We start from the raw sequence: 15,047 nt of genomic DNA, 5'->3' as shown, positions 1-15,047 counted from the left end.
CCTCGATATGTGCCAATGCACTCGCAGTGCATTGTCAGACTTGTAGTATTATGGTGGTCCGTGCAATATACCAGAGGGCCAGTTCTAATACTAATTAAATATCATCCCGCGGGCCAAAGATAATTCATTCACGGGCCTGATTTGGCCCCCGGGGCCTTGAGTTTGACATATATGGGGTAGAGAAACAGCTTTGCATTTGCAAATGGGTTCTTCCTGTGGGAGATTCTGTTTGAGCTTCACTTAGCAGCTGGCACTAGTTGATGGATGGTTTCTCAGTGGAATTTGTTAGGGGGGAAATGAAAAAAAGTTTTTCACACTTTCAGACCATATCCGTAGTCATCATATAGGCATACCTAACAATAGATGCCAAAACAATAGGAAAATGTCCATCATTGTGTACTATTTTTATATCAAAAGAACTACTGCCATATAACTGAAATCTTAAAACCCTTTTATCTCAGATTATTTTCTCGGGTTGAGGTTTTGGATCAAAGCGGCGATGTTCGCAGCTCATAACTAAAGCTTCGCTGGCTTGCCGTTACAATATATTAACGATTCCAAGTGATCGCGGCTAAAATTAGCCTGGCCGATTTCACTTCCGGTTCAGGGGTCGTGAATTTGGGGGGTCTTCAAAATAAAACCCGGAAAAGACGGCGGCAGAAGCTGAACGCAGTGAGAACCAGTTCTGGCGGTAAATGAGATGGTATTAATACGATGCGTTATGCTCTAACTGTAACAAAGCACAGTATCAGTATGTGTAAAGCGTCTAGCTGTCTGTGTGGGAGGGAACAGGGTACTCACGGCTGATCCAGAAGGTCCGGGACGGCCTCTCTCTCCGGGCAGACCACGGGGTCCCTGTGTGTGGACACAAGGAACGATTAGCTCTGTGCAAACTGATGTATTATAGGAAAGACTTTCTTCTTTAACCCATTTTGACCTGGGAACGAAATTCTACAAAATGTGCTCAATATTTCATGTCAAGGACCCTCAGAATTATATGTATTTGGCCTCCGACCCCCATCTGAAAATATGTTGTTGCATGGACCCCCCCAGAAGCAAAGATTTGAGTTAAAAACTAGCTCTGTAACAATATATATTAAAAGATTTCAGGCACATTTTCACGATTTTTCAAAAATAGCAGACCTACAAGCTCGTAGCGCGCCACTCGGTGGCGCGCTATGAGCTTGTATATCTGCTATTTTTAAATAGCTAAAGCATAACATAATGCTAACACCAAAAGGGGTTCCCGCCCAAAATGGGTTAAGATAATTTAAGTCTGCCATCGAGAGCGGGGACGTGATTCTACGGGACACCGAAACTGTTTTTTTTTTCTATCTCCGCTAATGCAGGAGGACAGAAGTTATTTGTCTGATGGCAGCAACTCTCCAAAAGTTATGATTGCTTTTGCACGATACTAGGCAAAGAAACTGTCTTTTATCTGCGCTATTGTTGGAGGCCAGAAGATATGTTTTCATCCCATCCCATTCTATTTGTCTGACGGCAGCATGTCTCCAAAAGTTATGTTTGGTTTTGTGGAAAGTGGGGCAATGAAGAATTGACTAACGTTTCATACCGTTTGGCCAAAGGGGTGTGCGGCGAGGAGCATGGCTTCTAACAAAGAACTTTGAATAACTTTGAAACAGATTCCTGTAAAACTATGAAACTGTGTGTGCCCACTGCCCACTGCCTATCATCAGCAGATGTTGGAGGTAAATCCTACAAAATAAACGGTGGTGGGTTTTTTTGGGGGCCACTGAACATTTATAGTACAGATTGAATTATGTGGAAAACTGGATAACTGCATAGCATTAATAGACATATAGCATGTACAGTACAGCATACACTGTACTATTGAATGTAATTGTTAACGCTGTCTGGTGGGTAACTGTGGGGTGGTGAGTGGGGGCATTGCTGTAAAAGAGCAATCTACACGGCATAAATAAAGTAAACGTCTATGTAAAACAAATACAAAGTAAGTGACATGAGTGTAATTTTATCCTAGATGTCAAATGTAATCTAGGACTGTATTAGTGGGTTGAAATTAAGTTAGTTGTGACGTTTAATAGTGTTATAATGTCCAGATAAACTCACCATTGGTCCGTTGGCGCCATTGTCTCCGGGAGCACCGGACTCACCCTAAAGAAAAATCAAAATCCTCTTTTTTTAACGACAGCAGACAGACATTCTGTTCTAATATGGAAATGATTACTAAGAAATGTAGTTTGCCTAGTCTACCTAAGTAGGCTAATAATCTGAATCATATTCATAATAATGATCATTAGTTATTTATGGCAATGCATACAATCACAATGTGCTACTGCGTAAGTGTATCTTAACCACTTAAGCCCTATTTCCAACCTTTTTTTTGTAGGAAAATAGCGAAAAAAAGCTGTTCTACAAGCTCACAGTGTTTTAAATCACCTTTTGATGCCAGGTTTAAAGTGGTCAACATTGTAAATCGGTGGTTTTCAACCCACTTCATATCAGACAAGGACCATTATTTATTCAGCATTTGAGCCATAGATGGTCACCTCTCAGACCCAAAACTATTAAATATTTAAAAAAAAAGAGATAAGATTTTGTCCACAATTCCATGTTGTACTGATGTTGGTACCATAGGAGTAGGGGTGTAACGATACATTTTAACAGTATCACGATACATGGTTGACGATACGATATATGGACGATATTGGTTCATTATGGCGATACGATACGATTCAATGATTTGAAATCGACACAGTAACTATTTAAAATACATTGACAGTATTTTTAACTAAGTAATTCAATTACTTTTTTTTATTTTCTAAAAATGTCTAAATACCACGCACAAAAATGTAGTATTGATGCAATCGATTATTTGCATAGCAAAACGATTCGATACCGATGATTTGCATTGCAAATTGATACGATACATAGTCAATGTTGCTGTTTTCACTTCGATATACCTCGATTCTTGAAATTAAAATAGATTTTTCGATGCAGTTACTATATCGTTACACCCCAGGAGAGATAACAGGCAAACGTTGATCAAAATAACAATTCTTCTACATTCTCTAACTGTGTAGACTTCTTGTAAATTAAGTAATGCAGAGGTTTTACAATAATTTAACTTTTGAGAGCGTAAAATGAAACCAAATGGACCCGTGTTAATTTTACACTCTCAAGTGTTAAAGATCATCTATATGGGTCCAAATTATGGGTCCACATGGGACCCCTTCAAGGACCACTGGTTGAGAACGACTGTACAGTACAGTAGTACACTGTATCATACAGAGGAGAAAGACGTTGGCTCGTTGAGGAACGGGGAAAGGCGTCAAAAGAGATCCGAGTACAGAGAGAGAACTGTACCTTGGAGCCAGCAGCTCCGGTCTCTCCCTTTGTACCGTCAAGACCTGGATAACCCTACAGACAGAGACAGGACAAGACTGTGTCACTTCACAGACAGACAGGAACCCAAGGATACATGCTGTTTATAATGTGTGACAACATGCAACGAATCAGTTATCGATGCGCAGTGAAACTCCAGAGTGTAAAATGTTTTAATTTGGTTCTATTTTTCACTCTGTACTGTGATGCAGGCACTGTAGTGTGTCCGCCCCAATTTACAATTTAGGTATTTAGCAGACGCTCTTAATCCAGAGCGATTTACAGTAAGCGATTTACATAAGCAAGCTAAGAGCCTAATATCTGTCTAACAGTAAATTATCTGTGCAGTGAAGCTATGAGTAAGTATACATAACAGAGTGCTACGCGCTACGTCAAAGTGCTAAAAAATTTCTAAATCTAATGAAATGCTAATCTAATAAAAATCCTTCCCACTTACTCTGTGTCCCTTGATGCCGGGCAGGCCAGGAGTTCCTGGGAATCCACGAGCACCCTTTTATGAGAAAGGAAAGATAGCAGGAAGGAAGATTTAAGTGGAAAGTAGGGGGGGGGGGAGAGAGAGAGAGAGAGAGAGAGGTGAATATGGACCTATTTAGCTGTACATCTGTCTTTTTCTCATCCGAGTGGCAGACACTGAGGGCCACATGTGACATCAGGACAGACTGATGCTGCAGAGAGTCAAAGGTTCATTTTATCAGCTTGCAGAGCTGATCAATGACCGGACTGTGGAGTCTAGCCACGTGGTCTAGTGGCGAGGTTTTCATGATTTGCTGGCCTCTAAGCCAATGGGACACTAAGACCGCTCTCTTCTCCTACACCGCACCATGACTAGAGACTGCAAACGTGACTACAGAAACTAGAAACACCCACTAAGGTGCAATATGCAAGAGAACGGAATGCTATAGCTGATATATAATTTAATTTCTTGTTTATTGTTTAACCTTTAAAGCGAGTTCTTCTTAGAGTCTGGCCATTGTGAAATAATACCCTCACTCGCATGAGGCCTTTTTGACAAGAGAACAACCCCCTTACTTTATTTAGTTGGTTTTTAGCTTGCAATTCAAACTGAAGCAACACAGACATCATATTTCTGCAGACCAGTGGTTCCAAACCTGTTCTGGACAAGGGCCCACTTGAAAATCTCTAAAGTGTTTGTGGCCCACTTAAAAAAACACAGATTCTGTCTTAAGTGGTCAGATGGGAAACCTGACACTCATGTCCTAGGCGTCAACAAACTAAACTAAACTAAACTAAACAAACTGAGGAAAAAAGTTAAAACTGTGCGATCATAATAAATCATAACAATAGGAAATCTTACCTGAGGTCCAGTTGGTCCACGCTCACCAGACTTGCCGGGCTTACCAGCCTCACCCTGTAAATGCAATTGAAATGTGTTATTTCAGTGTTTGATATTTGATACAGACAATACAGAAACATGTTAAACTAGAAAAAGTGCCCTTCCGGGCACAGGTCTCCACCAGGTTATCCACAGATCCGTGCAGTTAGAGGTAAAAACACTTTTTGGCCAGTTATAGCGCCACCTTGAGGCTGAGTTGAAATTGTTCATGTGGCATTTCGTCCTCGGCCTAGTGGGAATGTGGGTGCACAATTTCACGGAAATCACACGATGTGTTCATGATTTGCAGCATTTTGTTTGAAACTGAGCACTCCTGTGAACTTTGGAAGCCAATCTTAACCAATCAGGATGGAGTCTGATAAATGTGAAAGACCCGTTTCGTTGAATGGCTATAGAGAGACTGTGTACCAATTTGCGTGATGTTTGGACAAAATCTGTAGGTGTACTGTGCAAAAACTTGTTTTGCACAAAGCGGCCTCCTGGTGGCGCTATAACAGGCCGTTCTGGAAAGTTTGGGGCAGAGGTTCATCGTTGGCATCCAGGGAGTGTGTGTGCAAAATATGGCATCGACCGGGTTAACGGTGGCCGTTTTGCACAAAGCGGCCTCCTGGTGGCGCTATAACAGGCCGTTCTGGAAAGTTTGGGGCAGAGGTTCATCGTTGGCATCCAGGGAGTGTGTGTGCAAAATATGGCATCGACCGGGTTAACGGTAGACGAGATTAGCTGTTCACGGACACACGGACGGACACACGGACGGACACACAAACGGAAGGACGGAGTGCAAAACATACTCTCCCCACATGCCTTCGGCCTGGTGGAGACAACAATAAATGTATCTGTTGAATCTATTCCATATTATCCATGTGCTGTATGTCTAATTTGTCTATCTATTCTATTCTACTGTATATGTTGAGCCCCCTAGTGGAGACAGTGTGACATATAAAGTCTGCTGCCATCCAGTGGCTAAAAGTGGGTATTGCAGTTAAGCTTTCCAAGTTCCAGACATGTATCAGACACACACTCAAGCCTGATTTATACTTCATGGTAGGACAGTGTTACACTTCCAAAAATAGACAATCTACAAGTTCACAAGACTTTGCATCCGCTATGTGATGTGAGCTTGAAAATCAACTGTTTTCAGTGCGTGACAACGTCATAATCCAAATATTGGACTTTTAAGTTTTAACTCTGCTACATTTATTTGACAGCTTTAGTTACTACACTTTGTAGATTTGGATTAATGTTACAAAACATACATTACCCACTTCAGCCACTATATACATTTTTGGCAAATTAGAAAATAGCCGTCGTGATGTGAGTCGCATTGTGAGCTTGTAGAGCGGCAATTTTGAAAATATATTTATACATTTGAAAACTTGAAATGAGACATTATGCATGAAGAGTAGGTACTTTCTACTTTTGGTACTTTAAGTACACTTTGATACCAATACTTTCTGAATACTCAATTTGAATTCCAGACTTTTCATTTGTAACAGAGTATTTCAATATTGCAGTATTGATACTTTTACTCAAGTACAACATGTGAATACTTTTTCCACCGCTGACATTCTTTAATATCTTTGTGCAGTCACTCCTGTCCATGTGTGTTACACATACTCCTGTACCACTAGTGTCCAGTACCTCCACCTCCTACAGCTCCGATACAGTAGGTTGACAGGCAGGCGACCAGGGACTTCTCAAATAACTTTTGAATCATGAGCATTTAATTTGCCTAAATTCGCCAAGCGTGTCAAATGAAATCCAAGGTGACGGGAGTAGATTAGTTGCCCGTTGGGCACCGACCGACTCGTGAATGGTTGGAAATGCATGGCACACCCAGTTATGCAATGATGGTCTTATGCAGAATGATGTGTGTTTCAGTATATGGAGTTCTGTGATGACATGAGTAATGAGTATACACAGGGGGGTCTGACATGAAGTGGCAATGAACTGCGAGGTTGCGCAATATTGCGATGTCAGAACATTATCGTGATGTCAGAACATCATTGTGATGTCAGAACAGGCCAGCTCCATATAAAGGAGAGCTAGGGGTGATCAATTGGCCTGGGCCAATTGAACAGAGTCTTTTGTGCTGGTTCTGGATAACCAGCTATGCGACGGACTCAACACCGGGCACTGCACTCGCTGTGGTGGTGTGGAACATGTGTGTCAAATTTGAAGTCGGTGGGGCAAACGGTTTTCAAGTTACGTGAATTACAGACGTACGTGCGTACACACACGTACAGAGACTTGGTGCATTTATGTAACGAGAGCAGCATTTAGCCTGCTCTCATGCCCGTGGTGTAGGCGTGGTGTGTATTTGTAGTACAGTTATGTTTTACTCATGTGTGTAGGACCTCCTCTAAAATGAGGTACAGCATCTCAAGGGGCCATCCATCCTCTCAATCGAGGGGCCATCCATCCTCTCAATGAAATCCGGAAAATTCTATCCAATGACAGCTCATTGTGATCAGGTCGGATGTGTGGGTGCCCATTAGGAATAATAAGGCTCAATCATCGTTGCTGAGGATTTCACGGAGGATTTGGACTCAACGTTGGAATAAAGACAGAATAGAGCGTCGCAGTCCTGCCACCCTTTCAGGGCACCGGAGGAGAATTTCCCATTCATTTTTCCATAGACATTTCAGAAATAATTTTATTTAAAGACCTTTAAGCCTCTGACAACACCAACTCGGCTCCTGACGAATCATGACAATAAACCAAAAACAATTGGGTCGAACAAATAATTAAAAGGAAGAAAAAAGGGCACTTTTAAAATTGTTTTTCTTCTTTCTAATTATTTGTCCGGCCCTTAAAGCATGTGTTTTATTATCATGATGTGTAGCCGAGTTGGCTTTCTCCGAGGCTTAAAGGTCTTTAACCCATTGTGGGAACCCCTTTTGGTGTTTTAACTAAGCATTATGTTATACTTTAGCTATTGAAAAATAGCAGATCTACAAGCTCATAGCGAGCCACCGAGTGGCGCGCTACGAGCTTGTAGGTCTGCTATATTTTTTTTTATCGTGAAAATGCGGCACAAAGGTCTAGATGGGTTAAATAAATACTTTCTGAAACGTCTATGGGAAAAATGAATGGGAAATTCTCTTCTGGTGCCTTCATCGTTCTGAAAGGGGGGCGGGACTGTGACGCTCTATACTCCTCTTCAGCCCGATTTGAACTTTGTTGTGCACCTGTGTCTCACGCTGAAAATAGCAGATCTACAAGTAGATGGGCTGTTTCCTTTTGTGCAACACGGTATGCAACCAAGTCATTATACCCATCACATGACATAAGAATATCAGCGGTGGAAAGTACATTTACAAGTGCATTTATTCAAGTACTGTACTTAAGTACAATTCTGAGGTACTTTTGCTTTACTGGAGTATTTCCACTTTTTCAACGTTTTACTTCTACTCCACTACATTTCGAAACCACATATTGTACTTCTACTCTGCTACTATTAACTTTAGTTTGAAAACTTTAGCAAAGTGGTGACTTTGCAGATTTTGGATATGATTACAAAATATATATTAGAACATTAGGCCATTTGAAAATAGCCGATCTACAAGCTCACAATGCATCGCATCGTGATGCATTGTGAGCTTGTCAGCTATTTTCAAAATATTTATATACATCCGAACATTTGTGAAATGGGACTATTCTGTACAATAAGTACATTGACTTTTGGCACTTTAAGTACATTTTTATGCCAATACTTTTGTACTTTTCCTCAAGTACATTTTGAATTTCGGACTTTTACTTGAAACGGAGTAGTTCTACATTGCAGTATCGATACTTTTACTTGAGTAAAACAATTGAGCACTTCATCCATCACTGAAGAATATGTCTGCGACTGCGACACACAAAGGCGACAGTGACAAATAAAGCTTGATGATTATATAATATAAATATAGATGTGTCGGCGACAGCAGGATACTTACATCATCTCCAGGTTTTCCAGCAGGCCCAGGGGGACCGCGAGGACCCATGGGTCCCTGTTAGGAGAGAAAAAAAAGAAAAAGAGACAAAACCAGCAGAGGTGAGATGCAGTTGCCATTCAAAACCAATAGGGGGCAACATAACATAGTATACATACAACAATATAGACAACAATAGTGCCTGTAGTGAGCAGTGGTTCCCAAACCTTTTAGCCCATGACCCAAAAGAGAGATTTGATGTCTCCCCGGGAGACCCAAACTAGTGAAGATAGCAGATATACAAGCTCGCGACGCTTCACGCTTCATTGTGAGCTTGTAGATCGACTAGTTTATCTTCTAATTCATGGAATTTCTTAGATTTTTCTTTGATTTCTTTGTGAAATTATTGGGGCAAAAAAATCTTTGTATTTGTTTTTAATTCATGAAAGAAATATGCCTTTTTCAGGGGGAATGTTTTTTGGAAAGAATAACAACTAAATGTAGGAAACCAAAAAAATACAGGGACCCAAAACAATTTGTCCGCGACCCACAAATGGGTCCCAACCCACTGTTTGGGAAACAGAGCATGTGGTTACAATATTATTTTCTGCTGCATTTTATGAACACCCCTGGGCAGAAAACAATAGGCTACTGAAAGAGCTGCCAAATGAGGTTCATTATGCCCACAGGTATTTCTAATAATAATTAGATTGTTCAAGCAACCTGCGCTTTGAGTATGAACTTCCTCCAACACTGACAGAAAACAATTAGTGGTTTTCTCATGGCCAATTTTGTGTGGGATCCGTTCGCGGAAAGTCTCGCCAGCGGCATAGTCATTTGCAACAATTTAGAGCTTAAGGATTCTTCACCCAAAGAATGAGAACAGGGAAGTAACTAATCAAAGGATTCTGAATCTGGGAGAATTCTGAGCCTTTTGATACGACTATATTTCAGTAAGTCAGTTTTAGATGCTGATTTACCGCACAGGTTCAATTAGGTTTTGAATATATTTTTAGTATGTCTGTCCTTCTCATATTAACTTTAACCCAATTTTCAACCTGACTTAAAACACTTTGATTAAAAGTAGCACAAAAACATAACAGATCTACAAGCTCAAAATGTGGCACATTGCAACGTGTTGTGAGATTGCAGATCTGCTACTTTCGCTACGCTTGCGCGACACACTCCTAATGAATAATTCACTATGGGGGCACCCGGTTTATGACCGGAAAGGCTAAGCTGGTCATTCATCAACATTCCGCTATCATGACACACTTGGACAAAATAACAAAATAACAAATACCAAAATACTAATTTGCGCCCCTACCAAGGCGCGCCAGGACCTTTTTTTTGGGGGGTCTGGCAACAGGCTTGATTTTAATCACATTTAATGATGTGCTCAAACATTTTGTTGTCTGGGGCGGAAGGTTAGCGGAGTCGAAGCACATCAGAGAGACTGAGAGTCTGATGCGTGGCTGGACTCCACGGGAGCAGATTAACACAGTGGTTGGGAGACCCTTAACCCATTTATGACCCGAGGACCCGATTCTACAAATGTCTTCAGTGCTTTTCAACCCTTTTCATATCAAGGCCCATTATTTATTCTAGCTTCTCAGACCCAAAACTAAAGAAGACGTACACATGTCCATACTGTATTGATGTTGGTATACCATTAGGAGAGATGACAGGCAAACGATGATCAAAATAATAACAATTCTTCTACATTCTCTAATTGTGTAGACTTCTTGTAAATTAACTTAAGAAGAACCTATGTTTCTAATATCAGTGGGTGCTCAAACCTTTTCATGTCAAGGACCCTAAAAATGATACGCGTTTGGCCTCCGACCCCCATCTGAAAATAGGTTGTTCCAGGGAATAGAATATGGATAGAATATATATTCAAAGATTTGCACTGGTTTTCACGATTTTTCAAAAATAGCAGAGTTATGAGTTTGAATTGTTATTGTTATAGTGCTTTGTGCATGTGAACGGCCCTCACGATTTTTTTAACTATATTTCTCTAGTTATAGTAAAAGTGCCTTAACACTGGCTAATCAACAATATAATACATTTGTTGATTACAGGAATGTAACCTAGTATTTCTATGCCGAGTTACTGCAAAGTAAAAACATCAGAGTACTTCTTCCACCACCGGCTTTAACAGACAGGGAGCTTTGGAAAGCAATGGACGTGCAGTTGTTTAATCCATTTAGGACGGGAACGTATCTGTGTCGCCTTAGCTTTTAACCACTTTAACCATTATTTCAAACTTTAGCTATTGAAAAATAGCAGCTCTACAATCTCATAGCCAGTGTTAAGGCGATTTGACTATAACTATAGAAATATTGTTTCAAAAATCGTGAGGGCCGTTCACATGCACCAAGCACGATAACAACGCACGATCGCAATTCTGCACAATTCAAGCTCATAGCTTGTAGATCTGCTATTTTTGAAAAGTCGTGAAAATGTGTGCAAATCTTTGAATATATATTCTTTCACAATGAATGTTTTAACTCATATCTTTGCTTCTGGGGGTCCCTGGAACAACATATTTTCAAATGGGCGTTCGTGGCCAAATACAGAAAATGATTGGTCCTTGACATGAAAAAGGTTGAGCACCACTGACATAAGCCATTCTTTTTTTAATCGGCCTCAGGTCTAAATGGGTTAAAGAAGACTAGATAGGGTTGAGGCAAATAATAGGAACAGAAGATGAAGAGCGTTGTTAGCTCTGCATGATTCAAACAAACCGCGGTTGATCAGATCATTGAATAGTGTTGATAGGCTCCGACCGTAATACTGTCAATCTGAAGTGTACGACGCAACTCTCCGCCATGACTGGCCAAGTAGGCTTAGGTTTGAGAATGGGCAGGGTTTCAGCCAGGTGGTCCGCAATGGGCACACATGCCATTTTGGAAAGAACTTGGGCCTCTTCCCTACTTCATTTACAGGTGTTACCGATGATACTGATGAAGGCTCTGTTCCATTCTGGTCAAACAGAGTCAGGGTGCTGCTGTTGTGCATGTTGGCTCACTGGAAACACTCTGCTACACCAGTGGGTCTCAAAGTGTCCTTGAGTGGCTTCCAAATGGCCGTACAGGTCTGTAACTCTGTGAGTGTACAAATGGAAACAAATGGACCCGTAAGGGTCCATTTGGTTCCATTTGTACACTGTCAGAGATATGGGGGTTCTTCAAATTAAAAGGTTTGAGAACCACTGCACACTAAATGGAACAAATCCTTAATTAGTATCATCAGTAACACCTTGCGTATTGGCGCTCTTTGTGTCGGGTTCCAGTCCATGTTTTAAAACATCAAATCCTAACTGCGGACATTGTGAGATAGTAAAAAGTGCAATTCATCATCCATTGAGCACATTTGCATATCAACAACCAGTTACTGTACTACTGTACTGTACTAATGCAGAGACTATCTCTTCTCCTCTTTTTTTCCTCCTCCGTAATGGATAGAATCCCACCCGTCTCGCATGGCTTCTCACCCCATCTTTGAGTGTACTGTAGGTAGTTGGTAATATAGGCACTAACAATGAAACATGTCACGTCATGATATTCAGTAGTTTGTTTGAACAGTGCAGAGAGCCCTTTAGGGTGCTGTTTCTCAACCAGTGGGGGACCACTTGTGGTGCGGGGGAAAAAAAGCTTGAAATGAAACACTGACTGATACACTTAGTTGCACGCTGTCTCACGCACTAAAAATAGCTGATCTCTACAAGCACAATGGTCATTGAAGATGAGCTTTTTCCCGGGCAAGACACTGTTGTAACAACTAAGCATATTATGTCCAGCATCAAATTCTGTGGCGCGGAATGGCAGACCTCCAATTCATTCACTTACTATAGCCACTCCCTTTATACTGGCGTCCTCACTTTTTTGTCTTCACTTTTTATCCCCATTACTAAAATTATTAGTTTAATAATATATTAAATAAAAAGTAAAAGAAATAAATAGAATTGAGAGTGTTATGTAAAAAAAAGAAAACATAAAACAAACATTGAAAACTGCTTTAGGGGGAAATTCTCTCTAGAGTCGAGGGGGTTTGGAGGTCTGTCTGAGAAGGGTCTGATTAAAGATAGGAAGCCAGCTGTTGCTTTGGGGGGGGGGGGGGTCTGTGGGCAAACACAAAAAGCTAGACGGACCTGGGGACGTCTCATAAGAAAACAGGTAAAAGAAGGAACGTATACTGTAAGCAGGTCTGCATAGGCTTGCAGATGGAATGTTGAGGTGAAGATGAGAAGTCCTATAAGCAGGGTTGAGGAGGTAGGGGAGGAACAGTAAACCCAGCTTTAGGCTATAATCCTAATCCCTCTCTCAGCCAACATGGGGGATTGATTCCCTTTTTGGAGGAATGGTGAAGATATTTTAGTTTCCCACCACGTGAGAGACACAGGTAGAAATGTAGAAATGGGTCAGTGAAAGTACACTGGGGCAGTTGTGTAAAGAAGTACTCAAGTACTGCAATTAAGTGCAATTCTGAGGTACTTGTACTTTACTTGAGTATTTCCAATTTCCAATACTTTTACTTCTACTCCACTAACATCTCAGAGGCAAATGTTGGACTTTTACTCCACTACAATTATTTGAAAACTTTAGTTACTCGTTACTTTGTAGATTTTGATTATTATTACAAAACATACATTAACCACTTCAGCCCCATGTACATTCCGGAAAAATCGAAAATAGACAATCTACAAGCTTGCAATGCGTTGCGATGTGACGCATTGTGAGCTTGTAGATCTGCTATTTTTAAAAGATTTTTATTTGAGACATTTCACCACATTTGAAAACGGGACATTCTGCACAATGAGTACTTTCTACTATGATACTTTAAGTACATTTTGATGCCAATACTTTTGTGCATTTACTCGAGTACAGCAGGGGCAGTAAACGTACAGTGGGGGCAGTAAAAGTACAGCAGGGGCAGTAAACGTACAGTGGGGGCAGTAAAAAGTACAGCAGGGGCAGTAAACGTACAGTGGGGGCAGTAAAAAGTACATCAGGGGCAGTAAAAGTACAGCGGGGTCGGGGGTTACTTACAGATTGTCCAGGTTCTCCAGCCTCTCCGGGGTTGCCTTGGAAACCCTGTGGTCCCTGAGATAGAGAGATAGGAGAGAGATTAAGGACATGTCTGGTGACAATACCATGTGTAATGCATAGAGATAGGAGAGAGATTAAGGACATGTCTGGTGACAATACCATGTGTAATGCATAGAGATAGGAGAGAGATTAAGGACATGTCTGGTGACAATAACATGTATAATGTATAGAGATAGGAGAGAGATTAAGGACATGTCTGGTGACAATAACATGTGTAATGTATAGAGATAGGAGAGAGATTAAGGACATGTCTGGTGACAATAACATGTGTAATGCATAGAGATATGAGAGAGATTAAGGAAATGTCTGGTGACAATAACATGTGTAATGCATAGAGATAGGAGAGAGATTAAGGAAATGTCTGGTGACAATACCATGTGTAATGTATAGAGATAGGAGAGAGATTAAGGAAATGTCTGGTGACAATACCATGTGTAATGTATAGAGATAGGAGAGAGATTAAGGAAATGTCTGGTGACAATAACATGTATAATGTATAGAGATAGGAGAGAGATTAAGGACATGTCTGGTGACAATAACATGGGTAATGTATAGAGATAGGAGAGAGATTAAGGAAATGTCTGGTGACAATAACATGTGTAATGCATAGAGATAGGAGAGAGATTAAGGAAATGTCTGGTGACAATAACATGTGTTACGGAAATGTCTGGTGCGGTGGTCACAAGAATGTTTTCTATGGGCCTGGGCGGTTAGTGTAGCGGTCCGGGCACCGCGTATCGCGGGTTCGACTCCCGATCCCGATGACCTTTGCCGCACGTAACCCAACATCTCTCTCCCCATGTCCTGTCACCATAGCACACTGTACGCTATCCAATAATGGCAGAAAAAGCCCCAAACATATCTTAAAAAAATGTCTATGGGGACAATATTCAACATGTATAATGTATATTGTATAGGGTTGATTTTAACATTTTATAGCTAACTTTTAAAGCTCTTAACACGTAGACTGCACTTGATATGGTTGAACCCTATGTACCCTTAGAAAACTAATGTTTAACAAATTAACTGACGGAATTCGATATAATCTTTTTTAATGATATAAAACAGGATCGCTGTAATCCAGCCAACAGCAACGATACGTGATCATAGTGTTTGTACTCATGTACTGTACTGGAATAATCAGTGGTGTAATGTATTTTTACTTAAATACTGTACTCAAGTACAATTTGGAGATATTTGTACGTTACTTATGTCAAGTATGTCAAATTCCAGTACTTTTACTTCTACTCCACTACATTTCAGAGGCAAATATTG

At 40.7% G+C, this 15,047-nt stretch overlaps 2 protein-coding genes across 3 annotated transcripts in view; one reads left to right on the top strand and one right to left on the bottom strand.

The window, feature by feature from the left end:
* Positions 1-15,047, top strand: part of LOC310863098 (MYG1 exonuclease-like) — a 293,850-nt gene that overhangs the window by 149,690 nt on the left and 129,113 nt on the right. The gene's annotated exons all lie outside the window — the stretch shown is intronic.
* The window catches only part of LOC310862525 (uncharacterized protein), an 81,510-nt gene that overhangs the window by 47,729 nt on the left and 18,734 nt on the right, over positions 1-15,047 (bottom strand). For both annotated transcript variants that reach the window (XM_083770461.1, XM_083770462.1), the window contains 7 exons: positions 13,713-13,766; positions 8,683-8,736; positions 4,703-4,756; positions 3,824-3,877; positions 3,349-3,402; positions 2,092-2,136; positions 802-855 (listed from right to left, as the gene is read on the bottom strand). In XM_083770461.1, the coding sequence (XP_083626587.1) occupies positions 802-855; positions 2,092-2,136; positions 3,349-3,402; positions 3,824-3,877; positions 4,703-4,756; positions 8,683-8,736; positions 13,713-13,766 (369 nt within the window). The remainder of the gene's footprint in view (positions 1-801; positions 856-2,091; positions 2,137-3,348; positions 3,403-3,823; positions 3,878-4,702; positions 4,757-8,682; positions 8,737-13,712; positions 13,767-15,047) is intronic.

The sequence above is a fragment of the Protomyctophum parallelum genome, assembly GCF_964188405.1.
Source record: "Protomyctophum parallelum genome assembly, chromosome: 8".
NCBI classification, from domain to species: Eukaryota; Metazoa; Chordata; class Actinopteri; order Myctophiformes; family Myctophidae; genus Protomyctophum; species Protomyctophum parallelum.
The sequence above is the reverse complement of the archived record's forward strand: the minus strand, read 5'-3'. Positions and strand labels throughout refer to the sequence as shown.